We start from the raw sequence: 18,856 nt of genomic DNA on the forward strand, positions 1-18,856 counted from the left end.
TAAATCAACTTCAATCAGTGTAGATGAAGGAGAGCAGACAGGTTAAAGAAGGATTTTTAAGCCTTGAGACATGGATTGTGTAAATGTGCCATTCAGATGGTGAATAGGCAAGACAAAATATTTAAGTGTCTTTGAACGGGGTATGGTAGTAGGTACCAAGCACACAGGTTTTTGTCAAGAACTGCAACGCTGCTGGGTTGTTCACGCTCAAAAGTTTCCTGTGTGTATCAAGAGTGGTCCACTACCCAAAGGACATCCAGCCATTTTGACACAACTGTGGGACGCATTGGAGTCAACATGGGCCAGCATCACTGTGGGACGCTTTCGACACCTTGTAGAGTCCATGCCCCGACGAGTTGAGGCTGTTCTGAGGGCAAAAGAGAGGGGAGGTGCAACTCAATATTAGGAAGGTGTTCTTAATGTTTTGTATACTCAGTGTATGTTTTTTGCTTTATGTAATGGCATATATTTTATTGCTTCATGTAATGTATTTTATCTATTGAAATATAGTTTTGAAATATTTTAAAATGTAGTTTCATGGGGATTTATTATGTTTTCCAGAATCTCCAACCAAATTCGGAGATCAGTCTCTCCAGTACCCAGTCATCTGTCCATGAAGAGTGACATCTCTATGGACCATCCTATACATTTTAATGATGGATCAGTGACCTTTCACCCTAGGTAAGTTACTGGTCAGAATTTATGATATTACTATTGAAGAGGAGAATCTTCTAGATCTGAAACCAGATGTATTTTGTGTATCTGAGTATACAGTGGGGAAAAAAGTATTTAGTCAGCCACCAATTGTGGAAGTTCTCCCACTTAAAAATATGAGAGAGACCTGTAATTTTCATCATAGGTGCACGTCAACTATGACAGACAAAATTAGATTTTTTTTCTCCAGAAAATCACATTGTAGGATTTTTTATGAATTTATTTGCAAATTATGGTGGAAAATAAGTATTTGGTCAATAACAAAAGTTTCTCAATACTTTGTTATATACCCTTTGTTGGCAATGACAAAGGTCAAACGTTTTCTGTAAGTCTTCACAAGGTTTTCACACACTGTTGCTGGTATTTTGGCCCATTCCTCCATGCAGATCTCCTCTAGAGCAGTGATGTTTTGGGGCTGTCGCTGGGCAACACAGACTTTCAACTCCCTCCAAAGATTTTCTATGGGGTTGAGATCTGGAGACTGGCTAGGCCACTCCAGGACCTTGAAATGCTTCTTACGAAGCCACTCCTTTGTTGCCCGGGCGGTGTGTTTGGGATCATTGTCATGCTGAAAGACCCAGCCACGTTTCATCTTCAATGCCCTTGCTGAGGGAAGGAGGTTTTCACTCAAAATCTCACGATACATGACCCCATTCATTCTTTCCTTTACACGGATCAGTCGTCCTGGTCCCTTTGCAGAAAAACAGCCCCAAAGCATGATGTTTCCACCCCCATGCTTCACAGTAGGTATGGTGTTCTTTGGATGCAACTCAGCATTCTTTGTCCTCCAAACACGACGAGTTGAGTTTTTACCAAAACTTTCTATTTTGGTTTCATCTGACCATATGACATTCTCCCAATCCTCTTCTGGATCATCCAAATGCACTCTAGCAAACTTCAGACGGGCCTGGACATGTACTGGCTTAAGCAGGGGGACACGTCTGGCACTGCAGGATTTGAGTCCCTGGCGGCGTAGTGTGTTACTGATGGTAGGCTTTGTTACTTTGGTCCCAGCTCTCTGCAGGTCATTCACTAGGTCCCCCCGTGTGGTTCTGGGATTTTTGCTCACCGTTCTTGTGATCATTTTGACCCCACGGGGTGAGATCTTGCGTGGAGCCCCAGATCGAGGGAGATTATCAGTGGTCTTGTATGTCTTCCATTTCCTAATAATTGCTCCCACAGTTGATTTTTCAAACCAAGCTGCTTACCTATTGCAGATTCAGTCTTCCCAGCCTGGTGCAGGTCTACAATTTTGTTTCTGGTGTCCTTTGACAGCTCTTTGGTCTTGGCCATAGTGGAGTTTGGAGTGTGACTGTTTGAGGTTGTGGACAGGTGTCTTTTATACTGTTAACAAGTTCAAACAGGTGCCATTAATACAGGTAACGAGTGGAGGACAGAGGAGCCTCTTAAAGAAGAAGTTACAGGTCTGTGAGAGCCAGCAATCTTGCTTCTTTGAAGGTGACCAAATACTTATTTTCCACCATAATTTGCAAATAAATTCCTTAAAAATCCTACAATGTGATTTTCTGGATTTTTTATCCTCAATTTGTCTGTCATAGTTGACGTCTACCTGTGATGAAAATTACAGGCCTCTCTCATCTTTTTAAGTGGGAGAACTTGCACAATTGGTGGCTGACTAAATACTTTTTTTCCCCACTGTATACTGTAAAGCATCTGCTTATAATTAGTTGTCTATGTCATATATTTTAATACACTGAGTGTAGAAAACATTATGAACACCTGCTTTTTCCATGACATAGATTGATAAGGTGAATCCAGGTGACAGATATGATCTCTTATTTATGTAAGTTGTTAAATCAACTTCAATCAGTGGAGATGAAGGGGAGGAGAGAGGTTAATGAATGATTTTTAAGCCTTGAGACAATTGAGACATGGATTGTGTAAATGTGCCATTCAGATGGTGAATAGGCAAGACAAAATATTGAAGTGTCTTTGAACGGGGTATGGTAGTAGGTACCAGGCACAAAGGTTTTTGTCAAGAACTGCAACGCTGCTGGGTTTTTCACGCTCAAAATTTTCCTGTATGTATCAAGAATGGTCCACTACCCAAAGGACATCCAGCCATTTTGACACAACTGTGGGACGCATTGGCGTCAACATGGGCCAGCATCCCTGTGGGACGCTTTCGACACCTTGTAGAGTCCATGCCCCGAGGAGTTGAGGCTGTTCTGAGGGCAAAAGAGAGGGGAGGTGCAACTCAATATTAGGAAGGTGTTCTTAATGTTTTGTACACTCAGTGTATGTTTTTTGCTTTATGTAATGGCATATATTTTATTGCTTCATGTAATGTATTTTATCTCTTGAAATATAGTTTTTATATATTTTATAATGTAGTTTCATGGGGATTTATTATGTTTTCCAGAATCTCCAACCAAATTTGGAGATCAGTCTCTCCAGTACCCAGTCATCTGTCCATGAAGAGTGACTTCTCTATGCATCGTCATATACATTTTAGTGATGGACCAGTGACCTTTGACCCTAGGTAAAAATGTATCATATTACTATTGAAGATGAGAATCTTCAAGATCTGAAACCAGATGTATTTTGTGTATCTGAGTATATACTGTAAAGCATCTGCTTATAATTAGTTGTTTATGTCATATATTTTAATACACTGAGTGTACAAAACATTATGAACACCTGCTTTTTCCATGACATAGATTGATAAGGTGAATCCAGGTGAAAGATATGATCTCTTATTTATGTAACTTGTTAAATCAACTTCAATCAGTGTAGATGAAGGGGAGGAGACAGGTTAATGAAGGATTTTTAAGCCTTGAGACAATTGAGACATGGATTGTGTAAATGTGCCATTCAGATGGTGAATAGGCAAGACAAAATATTTAAGTGTCTTTGAACGGGGTATGGTAGTAGGTACCAGGCACACAGGTTTTTGTCAAGAACTGCAACGCTGCTGGGTTGTTCACGCTCAAAAGTTTCCTGTGTGTATCAAGAGTGGTCCACTACCCAAAGGACATCCAGCCATTTTGACACAACTGTGGGACGCATTGGAGTCAACATGGGCCAGCATTCCTGTGGGACGCTTTCGGCACCTTGTAGAGTCCATGCCCCGACGAGTTGAGGCTGTTCTGAGGGCAAAAGAGAGGGGAGGTGCAACTCAATATTAGGAAGGTGTTCTTAATGTTTTGTATACTCAGTGTATGTTTTTTGCTTTATATAATGGCATATATTTTATTGCTTCATGTAATGTATTTTATCTCTTGAAATATAGTTTTTATATATTTTATAATGTAGTTTCATGGGGATTTATTATGTTTTCCAGAATCTCCAACCAAATTCGGAGATCAGTCTCTCCAGTACCCAGTCATCTGTCCATGAAGAGTGACTTCTCTATGCATCGTCCTATACATTTTAGTGATGGACCAGTGACCTTTGACCCTAGGTAAGTTACTGGAAGAATTGATTATATTACTATTGAAGAGGAGAATCTTCAAGATCTGAACAAATACAGTGGGGAGAACAAGTATTTGATACACTGCCGATTTTGCAGGTGTTCCTACTTACAAAGCATGTAGAGGTCTGTAATTTTTATCATAGGTACACTTCAACTGTGAGAGACGGAATCTAAAACAAAAATCCAGGAAATCACATTGTATGATTTTTAAATAATTAATTTGCATTTTATTGCATGACATAAGTATTTGATCACCTACCAACCAGTAAGAATTCCGGCTCTCACAGACCTGTTAGTTTTTCTTTAAGAAGCCCTCCTGTTCTCCACTCATTACCTGTATTAACTGCACCTGTTTGAACTCGTTACCTGTATAAAAGACACCTGTCCACACACTCAATCAAACAGACTCCAACCTCTCCACAATGGCCAAGACCAGAGAGCTGTGTAAGGACATCAGGGATAAAATTGTAGACCTGCACAAGGCTGGGATGGGCTACAGGACAATAGGCAAGCAGCTTGGTGAGAAGGCAACAACTGTTGGCGCAATTATTAGAAAATGGAAGAAGTTCAAGATGACGGTCAATCACCCTCGGTCTGGGGCTCCATGCAAGATCTCACCTCGTGGGGCATCAATGATCATGAGGAAGGTGAGGGATCAGCCCAGAACTACAAGGCAGGACCTGTTCAATGACCTGAAAAGAGCTGGGACCACAGTCTCAAAGAAAACCATTAGTAACACACTACGCCGTCATGGATTAAAATCCTGCAGCGCACGCAAGGTCCCCCTGCTCAAGCCAGCGCATGTCCAGGCCCGACTGAAGTTTGCCAATGACCATCTGGATGATCCAGAGGAGGAATGGGAGAAGGTCATGTGGTCTGATGAGACTGAAGTTTGCCAATGACCATCTGGATGATCCAGAGGAGGAATGGGAGAAGGTCATGTGGTCTGATGAGACAAAAATAGAGCTTTTTGGTCTAAACTCCACTCGCCATGTTTGGAGGAAGAAGAAGGATGAGTATAACCCCAAGAACACCATCCCAACCGTGAAGCATGGAGGTGGAAACATCATTCTTTGGGGATGCTTTTCTGCAAAGGGGACAGGACGACTGCACCGTATTGAGGGGAGGATGGATGGGGCCATGTATCGCGAGATCTTGGCCAACAACCTCATTCCCTCAGTAAGAGCATTGAAGATGGGTCATGGCTGGGTCTTCCAGCATGACAACGACCCGAAACACACAGCCAGGGCAACTAAGGAGTGGCTCCGTAAGAAGCATCTCAAGGTCCTGGAGTGGCCTAGCCAGTCTCCAGACCTGAACCCAATAGAAAATCTTTTGAGGGAGCTGAAAGTCCGTATTGCCCAGCGACAGCCCCGAAACCTGAAGGATCTGGAGAAGGTCTGTATGGAGGAGTGGGCCAAAATCCCTGCTGCAGTGTGTGCAAACCTGGTCAAGACCTACAGGAAACGTATGATCTCTGTAATTGCAAACAAAGGTTTCTGTACCAAATATTAAGTTCTGCTTTTCTGATGTATCAAATACTTATGTCATGCAATAAAATGCAAATTAATTACTTAAAAATCATACAATGTGATTTTCTCACAGTTGAAGTGTACCTATGATAAAAATTACAGACCTCTACATGCTTTGTAAGTAGGAAAACCTGCAAAATCGGCAGTGTATCATATACTTGTTCTCCCCACTGTATGTACAGGTAAAAGTCAGTAAATTAGAATATTTTGAAAAACTTGATTTATTTCAGTAATTGCATTCAAAAGGTGTAACTTGTACATTATATTTATTCATTGCACACAGACTGATGCATTCAAATGTTTATTTCATTTAATTTTGATGATTTGAAGTGGCAACAAATGAAAATCCAAAATTCCGTGTGTCACAAAATTAGAATATTACTTAAGGCTAATACAAAAAAGGGATTTTTTAGAAATGTTGGCCAACTGAAAAGTATGAAAATGAAAAATATGAGCATGTACAATACTCAATACTTGGTTGGAGCTCCTTTTGCCTCAATTACTGCATTAATGCGGCGTGGCATGGAGTCGATGAGTTTCTGGCACTGCTCAGGTGTTATGAGAGCCCAGGTTGCTCTGATAGTGGCCTTCAACTCTTCTGCGTTGTTGGGTCTGGCATTCTGCATCTTCCTTTTCACAATACCCCACAGATTTTCTATGGGGCTAAGGTCAGGGGAGTTGGCTGGCCAATTTAGAACAGAAATACCATGGTCCGTAAACCAGGCACGGGTAGATTTTGCGCTGTGTGCAGGCGCCAAGTCCTGTTGGAACCTGAAATCTCCATCTCCATAGAGCAGGTCAGCAGCAGGAAGCATGAAGTGCTCTAAAACTTGCTGGTAGACGGCTGCGTTGACCCTGGATCTCAGGAAACAGAGTGGACCGACACCAGCAGATGACATGGCACCCCAAACCATCACTGATGGTGGAAACTTTACACTAGACTTCAGGCAACGTGGATCCTGTGCCTCTCCTGTCTTCCTCCAGACTCTGGGACCTCGATTTCCAAAGGAAATGCAAAATTTGCTTTCGTCAGAAAACATGACTTTAGACCACTCAGCAGCAGTCCAGCTCTTTTTTTCCTTAGCCCAGGTGAGACGCTTTTCGCGCTGTTTCTTGGTCAACAGTGGCTTGACACGAGGTATGCGGCAGTTGAAACCCATGTCTTTCAAGCGTCTCTTGGTGGTGGATCTTGAAGCCCTGACTCCAGCAGCTGTCCACTCCTTGTGAATCTCCCCCACATTTTTGAATGGGTTTTTTTTCACAATCTTGACTAGGGCGCGGTGATCCCTATCGCTTGTACACTTTTTCTGACCACAGTTTTTCCTTCCCTTTGCCTCTCTATTAATGTGTTTGGACACAGAGCTCTGAGAACAGCCAGCCTCTTCTGCAATAACCTTTTGTGTCTTTCCCTCCTTGTGCAATGTGTCGATGGTCGCCTTTTGGACAGCTGTCAAATCTGAAGTCTTCCCCATGTTTGTGTAGGCTTCAGAACTGGACTGAGAGACCATTTAAAGCCCTTTGCAGGTGTTTTGAGTTAATCAGCTGATTAGTTTGTGGCACCAGGTGTCTTCAAAATGTAACCCTTACACAATATTCTAATTTTGTGACACACGGAATTTTGGATGTTCATTTGTTGCCACTTCAAATCATCAAAATTAAATGAAATAAACATTTGAATGCATCAGTCTGTGTGCAATGAATAAATATAATGTACAAGTTACACCTTTTGAATGCAATTACTGAAATAAATCAAGTTTTTCAAAATATTCTAATTTACTGACTTTTACCTGTATTTTGTGTATCTGAGTATATACTGTAAAGCAGGAGGGGGCTTTGTGTGTTTTGTCCACTCAGTGTATATTTTAACATGTTGTTTCATAGTGGTTTATTTATTCCTGCCAGTTGCTGGTTGCTAAAATTCTAATTGTTCACGTTATTTCAGTTTATGTGACAAAACAAGCAAGTATAGTGTAGAGAATCATTGTATCATCAAAACCGATATGAAATATATTTTCCATAAACAAAAATATTGTATTTTCAACTGGTGTACAAAACCGAAATTAAAAGACGCAAAACCGAAACTTAAGACCGGGAAGCAAAGAAATAGCTCACATAGAACAGATCTACCGCTTCCTAGACTTGCTTTGAATGCCAGATCTTACATTTCTATATGAATTTGGTCGGGTCACCCAAAAAGTTACATATTGCACCTTTTAACCTTTATTTAAGGCAAGGTAGTCTGATTGAGACCAAGGTCTGTTTAAATGGAGACCTGCATGACAAGACCAAGCAAGAACACAATAAAAGTAATTACAGCAATTACACAATAAAAGTAATTACAGCAATTACACTACAAGTAATTTCAGCAATTACACAATCAAAGTAATTACAGCAATTACACAATACAAGGAAATACAGCAATTACACAAAAGTAATTACAGAAATTACACAATAAAATGAATTACAGCAATTACACAATACAAGTTAGAGAGACAGATGCTACAATCAAGGCAGGAAACACAAAAAGAAAAATACAAAAAAAAACATGATAAAAAACCCCATGATAAAAAAAAAACATAATAAAAAACAACCACATTCCTCAGTGAAGAGGTCCTCTACTAACAATATGAATGGACCAAAAGGCCCCCATGCATCAAACTGGACGGTATTTTGAAGATTGTTCCATAAGTGAGGTGCAAAGAAATGAAAAGCTGTTTTACCCAAATCTGTAGTGACAGAAGGAAGGAGTTCTCCATCTAAATCTGTAGTGACAGAAGGAAGGAGTTCTCCATCTAAATCTGTAGTGACAGAAGGAAGGAGTTCTCCATCTAAATCTGTAGTGACAGAAGGAAGGAGTTATCCATCTAAATCTGTAGTGACAGAAGGAAGGAGTTCTCCATCTAAATCTGTAGTGACAGAAGGAAGGAGTTCTCCATCTAAATCTGTAGTGACAGAAGGAAGGAGTTATCCATCTAAATCTGTAGTGACAGAAGGAAGGAGTTATCCATCTAAATCTGTAGTGACAGAAGGAAGGAGTTATCCATCTAAATCTGTAGTGACAGAAGGAAGGAGTTCTCCATCTAAATCTGTAGTGACAGAAGGAAGGAGTTATCCATCTAAATCTGTAGTGACAGAAGGAAGGAGTTCTCCATCTAAATCTGTAGTGACAGAAGGAAGGAGTTCTCCATCTAAATCTGTAGTGACAGAAGGAAGGAGTTCTCCATCTAAATCTGTAGTGACAGAAGGAAGGAGTTCTCCATCTAAATCTGTAGTGACAGAAGGAAGGAGTTCTCCATCTAAATCTGTAGTGACAGAAGGAAGGAGTTCTCCATCTAAATCTGTAGTGACAGAAGGAAGGAGTTCTCCATCTAAATCTGTAGTGACAGAAGGAAGGAGTTATCCATCTAAATCTGTAGTGACAGAAGGAAGGAGTTCTCCATCTAAATCTGTAGTGACAGAAGGAAGGAGTTCTCCATCTAAATCTGTAGTGACAGAAGGAAGGAGTTATCCATCTAAATCTGTAGTGACAGAAGGAAGGAGTTCTCCATCTAAATCTGTAGTGACAGAAGGAAGGAGTTATCCATCTAAATCTGTAGTGACAGAAGGAAGGAGTTATCCATCTAAATCTGTAGTGACAGAAGGAAGGAGTTCTCCATCTAAATCTGTAGTGACAGAAGGAAGGAGTTCTCCATCTAAATCTGTAGTGACAGAAGGAAGGAGTTCTCCATCTAAATCTGTAGTGACAGAAGGAAGGAGTTCTCCATCTAAATCTGTAGTGACAGAAGGAAGGAGTTCTCCATCTAAATCTGTAGTGACAGAAGGAAGGAGTTCTCCATCTAAATCTGTAGTGACAGAAGGAAGGAGTTCTCCATCCCTGTGACCGGGCATGGTATCTCATACTTCTATAGGTTAGTAACCATTTTAGGTAATGCAGTATTTTTTTTACAAAGGGCTTTATAATTGAATAGAATGTAATGTTTTGCTCTACACAAATCACAATAAATAAAACATATTGTAACATTTAATGACAACTGCCTTGATATTTGCAGTTTGTTTGTAACAACAAATCATTTTTCTTAAATGCATTTAGTGGTTACACACTAACAACTAAAGGTTCTATGTAGTGCCAAAAAAGGGTTCGCTATGGTTACAGACCTTTTTTTGGCTATAAAGAGCCCTTTGTTATGGTTCTTTATAGAACCTTTATAGAGAATGGTTCACTAAAGAACCTTCCTCAATCTCAAAGGTTCTTTGTAGATCCTTTTGAAGAACATTACAGTTTTTTTTTTTGTATTCTGGTTAGCCATACTATATTGTTAAAATTCCATAGGTGTTATATTTAACATTTTAGCAGACGCTCTTATGCAGAGCAACATAGGGCAATTAGGGTGAAGTGCCTTGCTCAAGGGCACATTGGCTGATTTTTCACCTAGTCGGCTCGGGGATTCAAACCAGCGACCTTTCAGTTACTGGCTCTTAATGCTAAGCTACCTGCCTTTCAGTTACTGGCTCTTAACGCTAGGCTACCTGCCTTTCAGTTACTGGCTCTTAATGCTAGGCTACCTGCCTTTCAGTTACTGGCTCTTAACGCTAGGCTACCTGCCTTTCAGTTACTGGCTCTTAACGCTAGGCTACCTGCCTTTCAGTTACTGGCTCTTAATGCTAGGCTACCTGCCTTTCAGTTACTGGCTCTTAACGCTAGGCTACCTGCCATGACCAGTTGCATCAGATGTGCTAGCTCTCAAACTGCTGTGGGTCACTGTAGTGATTGCTTCAGGAAACTTAGTTTGCTAATGAGGCTTTCCAGCCAATTGTGTCAAATAGGTTAATTGCTCTGAGCTTCTTTATTCATTCACAATGCACATTAGTGACATCTGCTGGTCAGCAATAAATAGCAATGTGTGATTATCAGATAAAGGTCATTTTTTCTCCACTGATTTGATCAAAACTCTTTAGCGGTAAGTCGTTGGCTTTAATAGCCTCCAGTCAGTTCACATCTTTACATCATGCTGTCACGATCGTTTATAGACGGGACGGAACCAGGCGCAGCGTGATATGCATACATGTTTATTAACGAATAAACACAACGATAAAACAATAAACAAACGATACGTGAAGTCCAAGGCAGCACAACATACCATACCATACCATACCATACCATACCATACCATACCATACCATACCATACCATACCATACCTTAACACAGAACAAGATCCCACAACCAACTAGTGATCTACACGATCTAGATCTGAACATAGAAAATGCAACATAGAAATTACTACACAGAAAATACACACCCTAACTCAACAAATACGAGTCCCCAGAGTCAGGGCGTGACAGTACCCCCCCCCCCCCCCAAAGGTGCGGACTCCGACCGCACAACATAAACATAACAGGGTAGGGGCCAGGTGGGCATTCCACCTCGGAGGCGGATCCGGCTCAGGGCGTGACGACCACTTACTCTCCACCTCCCTGTTGCACCCCTGGTCTGGTCTGGACCTCGGCGCGCTGCTTCCCCTCTCCTTCCTCCCACGAAGTACCAAGCCCTGTCTGGACCCTGGTGTGGGAGACCCCGAACCTGGAGAGGGGCTGACGTCTGGGTCTGGACTGGAGCCGCTGACCGGAGCTGGACCCGACGACGGTGGAGCGGATTTCTCTGGCTCCGGAGTTGAGCAGCTAACCGGAGCTGGATTAGGCACCGGTGGGACAGGCACGGGCCGTGCCGTACTGGACACACGCACCACTGGCTTGGTGCGAGGAGCAGGAACAGGCCGGACCGGGCTGGCGACGCGCACCACTGGTTTGGTGCGAGGGACAGGAACAGGCCGGGCTGGGCTGGCGACGCGCACCACTGGCTTGGTGCGAGGGACAGGAACAGGCCGGGCCGGCTGGCGACGCGCACCACTGGCTTGGTGCGAGGGACAGGAACAGGCCGGGCCGGGCTGGCGACGCGCACCACTGGCTTGGTGCGAGGGGCAGGAACAGGCCGGGCCGGGCCGGCGACACGCACCACTGGCTTGGTGCGAGGGGCATGAACATGCCGGGCCGGGCTGGCGACGCGCACCACTGGCTTGGTGCGACGGACAGGAACAGACCGGACCGGGCTGGCGACGGGCACCACTGGCTTGGTGCGACGGACAGGAACAGACCGGACCGGGCTGGCGACGGGCACCACTGGCTTGGTGCGAGGGACAGGAACAGGCCGGGCCGGGCTGGCGACGCGCACCACTGGTTTGGTGCGAGGGACAGGAACAGGCCGGACCGGGCTGGCGACGCGCACCACTGGCTTGATGCAAGGAGCAGGAACGGGCCGGACCGTACTGGGAACACGCACCACTGGCTTAGTGCGGGGAGCAGGAACGGGTCAGGCCGTACTGGGAACACGCACCACTGGCTTAGTGCGGGGAGCAGGAACGGGCCGGACCGGACTGGCGACACGCACCACTTGCTTGGTGCGAGGAGCGGGACTGGGTTCCTTTATTAACCCCCGCTCCTTCTGCTACCTAACCAGCTCCTCTCGCCGTGCCTCTACACCTTCCTTCTTCCTTTTTGCCCCCTGTAGCTCCTCCCTCTGACCGAATAACTCCTGCTCCCTCTGAACCAATAGCCTCCGTAACATGGTGGCCTCCTCTCCTAACCTGCAGATCCGCCCTTTAACGGCCTCCTGCTGCCTCGTCGTCCACACCGTGTGCCCCCCCCCCAAAATGTTCTTGGGTTGCCTCTCGGGTCTCCGTCATCGGCACTGTTGGCGCCGTTTCTCCTCTCCTACCTGGGCATCCTCCTTCATCGCCTTCCGGTAACGGACGGCCTCCTCCTCCGTATTTCTCCCCCAACCGAGGAGGACATCTACTAATGTAACCTCCTGTTGAATTCCCGGCATTTGCTCCTGAACACGCTGCTTGGTCCTCGTTTGGTGGGATCTTCTGTCACGATCGTTTATAGACGGGACGGACCAAGGCGCAGCGTGATATGCATACATGTTTATTAACGAATAAACACAACGACAAAACAATAAACAAACGTAACGTGAAGTCCAAGGCAGCACAGCACAACACAACACAACATACCATACCATACCATACCATACCATACCATACCATACCATACCATACCATACCATACCATACCATACCATACCATACCATACCATACCATACCATACCATACCATACCATACCATACCATACCATACCATACCATAACACGGAACAAGATCCCACAACCCACTAGTGCCAATAGGCTGCCTAAGTATGGGCCCCAATCAGAGACAACGAGCTACAGCTGCCTCTGATTGGGAACCACACCGGCCAACATAGATCTACACATACTAGATCTAAACATAGAAAATGCAACATAGAACATCACCACAATGAATATACACACCCTGACTCAACAAATACGAGTCCCCAGAGTCAGGGCGTGACACATGCTTATTTTTCTGCCTTCAAGTTGACTATTTTTCAAAAATGGAATCTATGGCATTATTGAGGATGCTTAAGAGAGAAGCTTATACTATACTAAATAAAACAAATGATTTGAACAGTGCAGAAAGTGTGGTTTCGCAAAACTATTTTCTAAATAGTGTCTCTTCAACGGGATTCGAACTCATACCCCCACATCCTGGAATGTTCCATAGTTCCCTACTCTACCAGCTAAGACACCAGTCAGGTGAAATTACTTGTACAAAATCCTAACTAAATGTATAAGTATGATATCCCGTAGTGGTCGGTGTTTGAAAGCAGCTTAATCGAAGAAAGCATTGGAACCACGGTGAAATCAGTGGGATCTCGCATTTTGCAACACACGGTTTGAAAAAGCATGTGATTAAACAAAGCTTCGGACATCATTGATGACGTACTTCTGATAAAGTGATACACTCATCGGAACACTGATTCGAAGTTAGCTGCTTAGCGATTTCAACGCATGCCTTGGAGCTTCAGTATGAAACGTAACATCACTAGATCACTGAGGAGAGAATTGAGAACCACTGACTTAGTCAACCGTTCTCAATTGACACAAGGCCATACGTGAGTCGTTCACAAGACACCGTCACTGGCCATAGTCCTACAAAACTGTGTGTATTAACAGTCATTGCAGAACACAACACATTAGATAAACGTCAATGGCACTCACTCACTGTTACACAAAAAGAGCTTTGAACAAACCACTCCGCAAAATATTCTAATGAGCCACTGCCTCTACATTTTAATTATCACTAAAACGCAAATAACCCTTTTTGTGAACTGCAAAGAACCATTGAATGGCTTGAAGGGTTCTTTGAGTCATTATGGTTCCACATAGAACCATCACCTTCCCAAAGAACCCTTGCGGAACCCTCTTTTCTTAGTGTGTACATTCTATACTTTTGAAGATTTCTACAATCTGAGTTCATATAGTTTAGTAATACCACTGTGGACATGTTTCTACAACCTTCTGAGTTCATATAGTTTAGTAATACCACTGTGGACATGTTGCTACAACCTTCTGAGTTCATATAGTTTAGTAATACCACTGTGGACATGTTTCTACAACCTTCTGAGTTCATATAGTTTAGTAATACCACTGTGGACATGTTTCTACAACCTTCTGAGTTCATATAGTTTAGTAATACCACTGTGGACATGTTTCTACAACCTGAGTTCATATAGTTTAGTAATACCATTGTGGACATGTTTCTACAACCTTCTGAGTTCATATAGTTTAGTAATACCACTGTGGACATATTTCTACAACCTGAGTTCATATAGTTTAGTAATACCACTGTGGACATGTTTCTACAACCTTCTGAGTTCATATAGTTTAGTAATACCACTGTGGACATGTTATCCTTTCCAGAGGCTACTACCACACTCAGAGAGCAGAGTATACTGTTCCCAGCTGGCTGTCTATGAACAGTATTAACATCTACAATCTCTCTCTCCTTTATCTCTGTAGTGGAAGGTCTACTATGTTAGAGGATCAGTATTAACATCTACAATCTCTCTCTCTCCTTTATCTCTGTAGTGGATGGTCTACTCTGTTAAAGGATCAGTATTAACATCTACAATCTCTCTCTCCTTTATCTCTGTAGTGGAAGGTCTACTCTGCCAGAGGATCAGTCCAGGTGTGCAGTGTGTCAGCAGGTGCTGAGGGATCCAGTCTCTATCACCTGTGGACACAGGTTCTGCAGACAGTGCATCACCAGATACTGGGAGAAACCTGCTCCTTCAGGAGACTATGACTGTCCTCAGTGTAGAAAGAGATCCAGAACACGGCCTGTACTACAGCACCTGAGTCAACCCAATAAAACACGAGGCTCTGAAAACAGTAAGACCACTTGCACACGTGGGCCAAGTCAAGACCTTAATATGATTTACAGTAGTTAACTACAATATTATGAGATAATAGAAGTTACTGTAGTTGTGGAAGGCCCACTTTTCATCCTGTCAATGAATGTTTCTGATACACACCATTGTTCTTCTTCCCTTGTAGTGGATGACAGCCTGCAGAGAGCTATAGTAAACCATAAAGACAGTCTGAAAAGGAGGTATGAATGTGTGATAGAAGGCATGGAAATAGCAGGGAACCAAACTCCCCTCAACAGGATTTACACAGAGCTCTACATCACAGAAGGAGAGAGTGAAGGGGTTAACAATGAACATGAGGTGTGGCAGCTAGAGACAGCATCCAGGACACCAACCTCACATGACACAGCAATCCACTGCAATGACATCTTTAAACCCTTACCAGGCCAAGAGAGAAGCATCAGAACTGTGCTGACGAAGGGCATCGCTGGCATCGGAAAAACAGTCTCTGTGCAGAAGTTCATCCTAGACTGGGCTGAAGAGAAGGCGAACCAAGGTGTGGATATCATATTTGTGCTTCCTTTCCGGGAGCTGAACTTGATTAAAGATCTCCAGTACAGTCTTCTCAGACTTTTAAATGGCTTCCACACAGAACTAGACATAGGCAATGCAAAGAAACTCACTGCCTGTAAAGCTATGTTCATCTTTGATGGTTTGGATGAAAGCAGACTTCCATTGGATTTCCAGCACAATGAAAAGGTGTCTGATGTCACCCAGACATCGTCTGTCGATGTTCTGCTGACAAACCTCATCATGGGGAATCTGCTTCCCTCTGCTCTCCTATGGATAACCTCCCGACCTGCAGCAACCAATCAGATCCCCCCTAAGTGTGTTGACCAGGTGACAGAGGTACGAGGGTTCAATGACCCACAGAAGGAGGAGTACTTCAGGAAGAGATTCAGTGATGAGGACCTGGCCAGCAGAATCATCTCACACATAAAGACATCAAGGAGCCTCCACATCATGTGCCACATGCCAGTGTTCTGTTGGATTTCTGCAATAGTCCTTGAGCACATGTTGAGTACAGACAAGAGGAGAGAGATGCCCACGACTCTGACTGAGATGGCAATACACTTCCTGCTCATTCAGACCAGCCTGAAGAACCAGAAATATCATGGAAGAGATGAGATGGATCAACAGGAGCTCATGGAGTCAGATAAGGAAATTCTTCTGAAGCTGGGGAAGCTGGCGTTTGAAAATCTGGAGAAGGGTAATCTCATGTTCTATGAAGAAGACCTGAAAGAGTGTGGCATTGATGTCAAAGAAGCCTCAGTGTACTCAGGAGTGTGCACACAAATCTGTAAAGAAGAGTCTGTGTTATTTCAGAGAGTGGTGTACTGCTTTGTTCATCTGAGCATTCAGGAGTTTCTCTCAGCTGTCTACATGTACCATTGTTACACAACCAAGAACATGGATGCACTGAAGCCCTTCCTCAAGGGAAAGTCTAGAGCTGCATCTGAAGAGCTAACCTTGCATGAGCTGCTGAAGAGTACCGTGGATAAAGCCTTGGAGAGCAAGAATGGACACCTGGACCTCTTTGTCCGCTTCCTTCATGGCATGTCACTGGAGTCCAATCAGAAACTCCTACGAGGTCTGGTGACACAGACAGAAAGCAGTCCAGACAGCGTCCAGAAAACAATCCGTTCCCTGAAGGTGATGCAGAGGAAGAACATCTCCCCTGAGAGGTGCATCAATCTCTTCCACTGTCTGATAGAGATGAAAGACCATTCAGTACAGGAGGAAATCCAAGCGTACTTGAGGTCAGAGAAGAGATCCAAAAACCTCACACTTTCTCAGTGTTCAGCGCTGGCCTACATGCTACAGATATCAGAGGAGGTTCTGGATGTGTTTGACCTGAAGGTATACAAGACATCAGAGGAGGGTCGTAGGAGACTGCTCCCAGCTGTGAGAGGCTACAGGAAAGCTCTGTAAGTATTCATGGAAATATCCCACATCAAAACACATTGTAGTTACAGCAGCATTTTTATTGGCTGACGGGCTCTGTAAGTACTCATGTGACTATCCCTCAGACCAAACTTTACTGTATGTAAGAACAACAATATTTTCATTGGCCGACTAAACTTTCTATCAGCTGAAAACTCTTAAACAAACTGTAATACAAACGGATCAGAAAAGTTGTAGCATTGAGACATCTATACACAGTGTTCACATTATTAGTGAAGAGGTAACTGTAAGCAGGGAAGCTAAATGTAACATTTTAATCCAACCTGTCCCTCATGGTATTTACTCTGTTGACAGACTCACTGGCTGTAAACTCACAGACACATCCTGTGAAGTGTTGGCCTCAGCTCTCAGTTCAAACCCCTCAAACCTGAGAGAGCTGGATCTGAGTAACAATGTCCTGAATGATTCAGGAGTGAAGCTGCTCTCTGCTGGAATGGGGAATCCCCACTGTAAACTGGAGACTCTGAGGTCAGTATTCCTGTAGTTGGTCAACAAGTGATAACTGTTCACCAGATCCACATGTGTTTACCAGGCACACATAGTCCACACCATATGTGTTTGGACAGTGAAGTTTACAGTTTTACATTTGGTGCTATGCTCCAGCATTTTGGATTTGAGATATAATGTTTCATATTAGGCGACAGTACAGAATGTCACCTTTTATTTGAGGGTATTCATACATACCTGTTTTACTGTTTAGAAATGAAAGCACTTAATGTATCTAGTTCTCCCATTTGAAAAAGTAATAAGTATTTGGACAAATTAATTTAGTCCAATGTTTAGTGTTTTAGTGTTTGGTCTTTGAATATTCTTTGCCTGCAGTGATTACATCAAGCTTGTGATTCTACAAACTTGTTGAATACATTTGCAGTTTGTCTTGGTTGTGTTTTGGATGATGTTTTTCCCAATAGAAACTGAATGGTGAATAATGTCCTGTCATTTTGGAGTCACTTCACTTGTATTGTCAGTAAGAATAGAATATGTTTCTGAACACTTCTACATTCATGTGGATGCTACCATAATTATGAATAATCATGAATGAATCGTGAATGATGATGAATGAGAAAGTTACAGAGGATGTGCAACCATGTGCAACCAGAGGGGAAAAAACTCTAGACCACCTTTACTCCACACACAGAGACGCATACAAAGCTCTCCCTCGCCCTCCATTTGGCAAATCTGACCATAACTCTATCCTCCTGATTCCTGCTTATAAGCAAAAACTGAAGCAGGAAGCACCAGTGACTCGGCTAATAAAAAAGTGGTCAGATGACGCAGATGCTAAGCTACAGGACTGTTTTGCTAGCACAGACTGGAACATGTTCAGGGATTCTTCAGACAGCATTGAGGAGTACACCACATCAGTCACTGGCTTCATCAATAAGTGCATCGATGATGTCGTCCCCACAGTGACCGTACGTACATACCCCAACCAGAAGCCATGGATTACAGGAAACATCCGCACTGAGCTAAAGGGTAGAGCTGCCGCTTTCAAGGAACGGGACTCTAACCCGGACGCTTATAAGAAATCCCGCTATGACCTCCGACGAACCATCAAACAGGCAAAGAGTCAATACAGGTCTAAGATTGAATCATACTACACTGGCTCTGACGCTCGTCGGATGTGGCAGGGCTTGAAAACTATTACAGACTACAAAGGGAAGCACAGCCGCGAGCTGCCCAGTGACACAAGCCTACCAGACGAGCTAAACCACTTCTATGCTCGCTTCGAGGCAAGCAACACTGAAGCATGCATGAGAGCACCAGCTGTTCCGGACGACTATGTGATCACGCTCTCCGTAGCCGATGTGAGTAAGACTTTTAAGCAGGTCAACATTCACAAGGCCGCAGGGCCAGACGGAT

At 43.5% G+C, this 18,856-nt stretch overlaps 1 protein-coding gene across 1 annotated transcript; it reads left to right on the plus strand.

Moving 5' to 3' along the window:
- Positions 1-3,142: 3,142 nt before the first annotated feature.
- On the plus strand, positions 3,143-17,461 carry LOC311126300 (NLR family CARD domain-containing protein 3-like; the record flags this gene model as incomplete). The annotated part of the gene is made up of 5 exons (XM_084200309.1): positions 3,143-3,217; positions 4,019-4,138; positions 14,755-14,990; positions 15,156-16,956; positions 17,288-17,461. Coding segments are annotated over exons 1-5 (2,399 nt in total), but the record flags the coding sequence as incomplete, so codon positions are not given.
- Positions 17,462-18,856: the final 1,395 nt, after the last annotated feature.

The sequence above is a fragment of the Coregonus lavaretus genome, assembly GCF_964263955.1.
Source record: "Coregonus lavaretus genome assembly, contig: HAP1_SCAFFOLD_8167, whole genome shotgun sequence".
Classification (NCBI taxonomy): domain Eukaryota; kingdom Metazoa; phylum Chordata; class Actinopteri; order Salmoniformes; family Salmonidae; genus Coregonus; species Coregonus lavaretus.